This window comes from Lolium rigidum, chromosome 2 (genome assembly GCF_022539505.1).
Source record: "Lolium rigidum isolate FL_2022 chromosome 2, APGP_CSIRO_Lrig_0.1, whole genome shotgun sequence".
Lineage (NCBI taxonomy): Eukaryota > Viridiplantae > Streptophyta > Magnoliopsida > Poales > Poaceae > Lolium > Lolium rigidum.
In genome coordinates this window covers 163,491,929-163,499,154 of record NC_061509.1, presented here as the reverse complement: position 1 = coordinate 163,499,154, position 7,226 = coordinate 163,491,929, and the positions used below count along the sequence as shown (strand labels likewise).

The window sequence follows — 7,226 nt, the reverse complement described above, 5'->3', positions numbered from 1 at the left end:
AAGCTAACATTTACTATTGTACCGTGCGCCCAGCAGCCCCAGGGGACGAATCTATGGGGATACTACGTTTGCGAGTCCATTCGCATGTTAACCACTGAGAAGCACAACAATAATAGATTCAATGTAAGCAATAACATTCACAACTTCAATTTATTATTGTCAATATTTCGTTATCAAGATTGATATAATCATATTCATCTCATTTTCCTATGTAGGTCGACTGCATGCGGGAGAACCTCCAACCACAGGAACACATACTAGGAATTACGGAGGAACTGGCGGGATTTCTGTTGAGAGAAGTAATAGACGACAACGGCCGGTTTAATCCAAATAGGCGTCGGTAGTAGTGAGCTCCATGTATATGTATTAGTTCGAATAGACGACGGGCTTTTGTCCCGGTCGTAGTGAGCTCCATGTATATGTATAAGAGAAATCTACGAATAGACTTTTGCTTCCAATATTTGTTTGCTCGATCTATATATAATAAATGAACGTGTACAACTTGTAGTAGCTTATAAAAGTATGCAACTTTTATTTTAAAATGAAAAAATGAAACAAACCGGGGGCGGTGCCGGTGGCGGGGGTGGGGGAGGGGGGGGGGGGGCTGCATCCCTCAAACCCTAAAGCAGCAACGTTCTGCGCGCGCCACGTAGAGGTCTTTTTGTCGCGGGCGGTATTATGACCCGCGACAAAAGGGTGTGTCCCCTGGGAGCCCCGCGCCTACCACGTGGTGGAGCATATGTCGCGGGTGGTAAGTGACCCGCGACAAAAGGGTGGACCTTTTGTCCCGGCTCCGTTGTCGCGACAAAAGACGCTTACAGCCCGCCCCGCGACTATAAACCTGTTTTCCACTAGTGGTGCCTATGGAGATGCCCTTGAAGTACGAGAGCAACAGGTACGGTTGGATCTTGCAGACGGGAGTGACGCGCGGCGCGGCCGCGTAGTGGTCGCGGCGAAACACGCGTACAGCGACGTGCATCCGATCGGCCGAGGCAGGGCCGCGCGAGGAATTAACTAGGGCGGCGTAGACACTTCCGGACAACCACACTTGCGAGTACGTACGCACAGTTGTTGTCGAGATACTACTCTAGAGAAAGGATCCAAACCGTACAAGATTTAAACCGTCCGCGCGCGCGCATCGCCATCGCCATCTCGCCATGCACGCCCAGTGAGCTCCCCATGACAGGCACGGCCACGGCTGGCTCATTGGCCGGGTCAAACAACGCGGACCGCCCCGCGCTGCCCGCGTCGCGCCTGCCGCCTCCAAGTGTCGCCCCCGCCGCGCTGTTACCAGCCCGGCCGATCCAGCCCCGCCACTTTTTAAGTTTTTAAGCCGCGCGCTACATCGGGCGGCCCACCATTCCCCCGTCATCTATCTATCACTGATCATAGCAAGCTTAATCCAGCCAGCTCCATCGATCGGTCGCTTGCTGGCCACGAGTGCGCGTCACAACTTGTACCGCGCCGGGCGCGCTCGCTATATAAGGCTGGCCATACGCAGCTCCGAGAACAAACAAGCCGCACATAGAAGCACAGCTAGCTCGCTCTCGGCCAAGCTGCTTGCTCCTGCACACGTACGCCTAGCTATTCCCAGCTCCCGCGTACCCAATTTTTTTGAACACCCAGCCAGCCAGCTCCGGAGCCAGACATGCCGGCCTTCGCCGAGAGCGCCGCCGAGCCGCCGCTGGCCGACAGCTACCACGCGCTGCTCCGCCGCGACACCAAACTCGACGCGTGCGCCACGACGGCTCCCCCGCCGGGCTGCCAGCCCGTGTCGGAGTGCCAGCTCCCGATGATCGACGTCGGCTGCCTGACGTCCGCCGGCGCGAGCCCGGAGGAGCGCGCGGCCTGCACGGCGGCGATCGCGGCGGCGGCCGAGGAGTGGGGGTTCTTCCAGGTGACCAACCACGGCGTCGGACAGGACCTCCTGGACGCGATGCGGCGGGAGCAGGCGCGCCTCTTCCGCCTGCCCTTCGAGGCCAAAGCCACCGCAGGCCTCCTCAATGACTCATACCGCTGGGGCACGCCCACCGCCACCTCCTCCAAGCAGCTCTCCTGGTCCGAGGCATTCCACGTCCCGCTCGCCGGCATCTCCGGCGACCGCTGCAGCTACGGCGACCTCACCAACATCAGGTACGTATATCTGCACTTCATCCTACGAGCAGTGTCATGTTAGGAGTGGCTAGATAGCTTAGCTCATATAGAGCTTAGCTACAATGTTCAGGCGGGTGCCTGTCCTGACCCCTCCTCCTGATTCAGATTACTTTTCTCCACTCAACGTGCCGGTACTTCTCAAGTACCGGGAATAGTATACTGTATATCGATCGATAAGACTATTAGTAGCTAAACACATTCCGTCACGGTAATATGATCACGACTTTGATTAATAAGTATCCGGTAGAAAAGAAGGGCTGTGTAGTAGTTACAGTTACAGAGAGTAAGCCTGCCTAGCAACATCATCGGTCTTTGGAATGTTATGCTCTGGCCGATACGTAGATCCAAATTGTAGCTAGTATATAAGCTGCAGGATACGCAATTAGTCCGTGTATGATGTCTCCATCAACTTCATATCAACTAGGAGTATACATGCATGTATCTGTCAGGGTGGCTGACAGTTACATCATGAGTGTGTCCTATCGCGCGCGGTGAAAACAATACCTACACGGTCGACCGTGACGCGTAAGCTACTGTTAACTGAACATTCCTGTCTACGTACCAGTACTAGATTTACTCGATCCAGGCATGGAAGTAGCCAGTAACTAATTTAGCGAATTACCTATGGCTTAATTAGGACACAAATTCATGAAGCCTGTTGCAAGGTCGTCGGCAATGCAAAACAGCAGGAGAAACAGTGAATTAACTTGTGTGTTGACACGATCGACATTTGCCGCGCGCAGGGATGTGACGCAGGAGGTGGCGAACGCGATGTCGAAGCTGGCGAACGCGCTGGCGCGCGTGCTGGCCGAGAGCCTCGGGCACACGGCTGCCGGCGGTGAGCAGTTCCCGGCGGGGTGCGACGAGCGGACGTGCTTCCTCCGGCTGAACCGGTACCCGCCCTGCCCGTTCTCGCCGGACGCCTTCGGGCTGGTGCCGCACACGGACAGCGACTTCCTCACCGTGCTCTGCCAGGACCAGGTCGGCGGCCTGCAGCTCATGAAGGGCTCCCGCTGGGTGGCCGTCAAGCCCATCCCCGGCGCCCTCATCGTCAACATTGGAGACCTCTTCCAGGTACCGTACAGACATACTAGCTCTATAATCGATCCATATCCATTTGCCTTGCCCTTGCCCCTACCTTTTTTTTTGGATAAAGGGAATATATTAATATCAAAAAAGATACCAATTACACCCAGCCTCTGCAACAACGCACCACCCTAATGGCACTACGGATGCACACAGCCAAAAAAAGAAAAAAGAAAACTAAGAAACAAAAGTCCCGCTACAGTATCTCGGGCCTAACAACAGCAATACATCTACCGCCAAGACAACACCTGAAATACAGACTCTCCAAAAACGACGCCTCCAAGAAGGGAACAGTGCTCTAACACCGTCGCCGTCCGATCAACGATCTTAGTTTTCACCCTGAAGATAGTCCCAGCTCTCAAAACAATGCCTCCAACAAGGTCATTGCCAGGCACAACCAGTTAAGACCAGACCTTGGGTATTCACCCTGAAAGGTAGGACTCTGAATTTCACGTGTGTTGTCGCCCCCACTTTCATACCGCTGCTGTGAAGCCCGGAACACCAAGCAAGTCCCTCAACAGCGCGGAGACTTGAACCTCCCTTAGCTAGTCCTCCCCTCCGGCCTTCATGAACTTCTCTTCTTCGACTTTCATCATGGATCCATAGTCACTTGATGTCAACACAGAAAAAGAGCTTCGCGCCGCTCCCTCCAGAACCAATCAGTCGGAATAAAAGCATGGGTGCGCACGACCGAATACCACCGATCAAGCAAACTCCAGGCAAAAAGCACTGTTACATTCGCCGGCAGAGCCTTCCGGAACTCAACACTCCGGCTAGATCACGAGTTCAGGCCTCCGGTAGGTCTTCCTCTTCACGCAAGAGAGACCCTAGGACCACCGCCTTTATTCAGGTCGGACCCCCACGTCGGCGACCATCCCGAGCTGGCCACTCCAACCCTCCATCGGCGACTCCGTCGCCGGCTTCCATGCATCTCCATCTCGCCGCCGGAACGCGGTGATAGATCGATAGATCCACCACCACCAACCGCAAGCCGACCCTCTCCGGCGAAGAAGAGGTCCACCTCCACCGTCATACCCAAGGCTACTGCCCCGGGCGACCCCGTGTCGCGGGTGAAGCTCGAGATCGCCTCCACTCACCGGCGAGAGGCGGGGGGAAATTGGCGCAGGCCATGGGCCTGGACGCCGCCCACCACCAGCCCCTGCCGGAGTGCTGCGGAGAGCCGACGGGAGGAGGGAGCGCAGGCAGGTCGCCGCCGCCCATCCCAACCGCGTCGGCCGATCCACCAGGGGAGAGCCGGCGGGAAAAGGGGGCGCAGCGCAGGCCGCCGCCGCCCATCCCATCTGCGCGTCCGCCATGCTCGAGGAGGGGAGATCCGGCCGCCGTCCACCATGCGTCGACGAGGAAGGGCCCCCGCCGCCGCCACGCCCCGTGGGTCTTTGCCCCGGCGGCGCTACCGGCGGCGGCGGCCGTTAGGGCTGGGAGGCTAGGGTGCGGGAGGGTTAGGGAGGCTGGGGTGCGGGATGCCTATTCCTGGAGGCAATAACTCCAGCAACTACAGCCCCTTGCCCCTACCTAGCTAGGCAGATACATGCACTGCCCTAGCGCCATGGCATACACTTGTCAAGGAAGGTACGCGCCGGTGCCGGGCCGGCCTCCACTACCTCGATGGGTCAAAACCTGTCTGTACGCACAAGTAGCATGCTGGCGGCGTACAAGTCCGGCACCTGTGAGCATATGCCGGGTGTGTACCCCGGTGCACCAAAAGCGGAGGCTGCACGGTCAGACATATCCACAACTCGCGTACTTGTATGCGCTGTGCTCTGCCTGATATGTGTACCGCCGCTAACAAAAAGCCTATGGATTATATTCACGGGGACAGCAAAAACATTGCATGTAGACCTGCGCAGTCCATGGTGCTCACATGGCACATTGCAACTTTAGCAAGGCAGCCGAGACAGCGCAGCACATAGTACTTATACTTTTTCCTATATGGAGTACTGTATTATTATTATTAGTGCTGCCGCCCGTAGATTAGACCGATTAGTCATCGTCGAGCACGCAACGCATCCACCAATCAAACAACTTATCAGGGAAATGTGCAGTCATATATGCAGAGATCAATTTCAGTTTCTGTTAAAAAGGTCATCAGTTCTGAATGTTGTCCTTCGCTTTGCTTGTATGTGTACCTTGAAGGCATGGAGCAACAACAGATACAAGAGCGTGGAGCACAAAGTGGTGACCAACGCCACGACGGAGAGGTACTCCGTCGCCTACTTCCTCTGCCCGTCCTACGACTCGCCCATCGGCGCGTGCGAGGAGCCGTCGCCTTACAGGACCTTCACCTTCGGGGAGTACCGGAGAAGGGTGCAAGAAGACGTAAAGAAGACGGGCAAGAAGATCGGGCTCCCCAATTTCCTCATGTAGATTGCTGATATATATGCATATGGTGTTATATATAAACTGCACCTGGCATGCAAATTAAATTAGTAGGTTTTTGGTCCATGTCAGTATATACATGTTTCTTCCTGCTGTATACGCCGTCCGTCCGTCCGTACCAAGTAATATTAAGAGTGCATATAATTGTTTATTTTAACCAAGTGTGCGTGGGTGCATGCATCATTGTTTGTTAGCAGTGTGTTCTTGTAAATTAGTTGATATATGATCGATGTACAAGGAAGTATATAGTACTAGGATAAGAGTGTGTGCAACGATGCAAGGACGACTAGGCCGGGCAGGGGAATGATATATGCAGTTTATGCAGGGAGTCTTTAGGGCTTGCTCGTATTTATTCTGTTTATTTCCTTTGTGAAAGCCTGTTGTACCGAGCGCATGCACTTCTACATATGTTGATGAAGCTATTGTTAAGCATCATGCGTATCTAGCTGTATGTGTATAGGTCTCCTGTGTATTTACCGTGTATACCCCTCTCGTATAGAGGCGGTACTTGTACCTGTCCATCGATATATAAAGTATACCAGCGACCCTGATTAGGGTAATGCTTCACATATGTTCTGATAGCTATTACTAATTCGTAGATGTATAAGAAGTTAAGAACTATGTTAGTTGAATAAGTACTGGAGTTTACTCTTCTCTTGCGATCTGGTGTATTTCCTCTATCTATTGGTTCTTTTTGTTTCTATGTAGTATATATGAAAGGCCATGTAGGATGGTCTAGCTAATATGTATGAAACTATTCAGTTTCAGTTCAAACTCGTACTCGCTAGGAGATATTGAGCAAATTCAATATGACTAGTGATGTTTTATTGTTCGTCATTTCATATATCGCAAATCGGGTTCCCAACTTCATATTAAGTTACAGTACCAGGAATCATAGCCTCTTAGTACCTTTTCATATATATTTTTAAACAAAAAATTAGGCTGCTCAATATAGAGTCAGCAATCACTAGCTGACATAACTTTTGACCTAGTGGAATTATAATATTATAACCCATCGTTAATTTGAAAGAAATACGGTAGGAGAAGCCGCTACACTACTTTTTTAAATAATAAAAGCCCAAATATACGTTCCTGGAGATTTGAAACTGGGTGACTAGGTTGTACATCCATTTTCCTAACCAAATAAGGCTCACTTCAACTATACCCCCAGTTTTTGGTCAACGTCAAACATTTCAAAAGTTGATCAACTATACAGAAAAAAGGTATCCATATTTATAATTTCAAATTACTATTATTAGAACCATAATAAAATATATTTTCATGTGCATTGGTATGGTAGTTGTTGATAGATATTTCTATATAGTTCACCAAACTTCAAAAAGTTTGGCATTGACCAAAATTATAGCCATCCTATTTTGTTAGGCATTTCTATTTCCGTGCCCCTACTGATGAGGACATCCCTACCTCACTACTACCTCCGTCATTACCAACTGAAGATGAACCTGCTGTGAAGCTCAAGTCCAATGAAGTCAGGATTGGACTAATGACACGAGCTCGTGCGAAGCTACTTAAACAACAGGTGAACTTGTTCCTAAACGATACCTTGATTGATGAGAACTTTATACTGC

At 51.8% G+C, this 7,226-nt stretch overlaps 1 protein-coding gene across 3 annotated transcripts; it reads left to right on the top strand.

Moving 5' to 3' along the window:
• Positions 1 to 1,529: 1,529 nt before the first annotated feature.
• LOC124687611 (gibberellin 2-beta-dioxygenase 6-like) lies at positions 1,530 to 5,794 on the top strand. 3 transcript variants are annotated; one of them, XM_047221386.1, is made up of 3 exons: positions 1,530 to 2,133; positions 2,898 to 3,228; positions 5,395 to 5,794. In XM_047221386.1, exons 1-3 carry the CDS (start codon positions 1,649 to 1,651, stop codon positions 5,623 to 5,625), a joined length of 1,047 nt encoding a protein of 348 aa, XP_047077342.1. In that variant the 5' UTR covers positions 1,530 to 1,648; the 3' UTR covers positions 5,626 to 5,794. The 3 variants fall into 3 exon arrangements, with proteins under 3 accessions (XP_047077342.1, XP_047077344.1, XP_047077343.1); XM_047221388.1 differs by lacking the exon at positions 5,395 to 5,794 and adding an exon at positions 4,771 to 5,388 and having other exon boundaries at positions 2,898 to 3,264; XM_047221387.1 differs by lacking the exon at positions 5,395 to 5,794 and adding an exon at positions 4,769 to 5,388 and having other exon boundaries at positions 2,898 to 3,274.
• The last annotated feature ends 1,432 nt before the right edge of the window (positions 5,795 to 7,226 follow it).

Excerpts from the sequence above, each read along its gene's own strand:
- LOC124687611 (XM_047221386.1), top strand. The coding sequence starts at position 1,649 with ATGCCGGCCTTCGCCGAGAGCGCCGCCGAGCCGCCGCTGGCCGACAGC. Across the intron at positions 2,134-2,897 it reads GGCGACCTCACCAACATCAG|GGATGTGACGCAGGAGGTGG; the intron begins GTACGTATATCT and ends TGCCGCGCGCAG. Across the intron at positions 3,229-5,394 it reads ACATTGGAGACCTCTTCCAG|GCATGGAGCAACAACAGATA; the intron begins GTACCGTACAGA and ends TGTACCTTGAAG.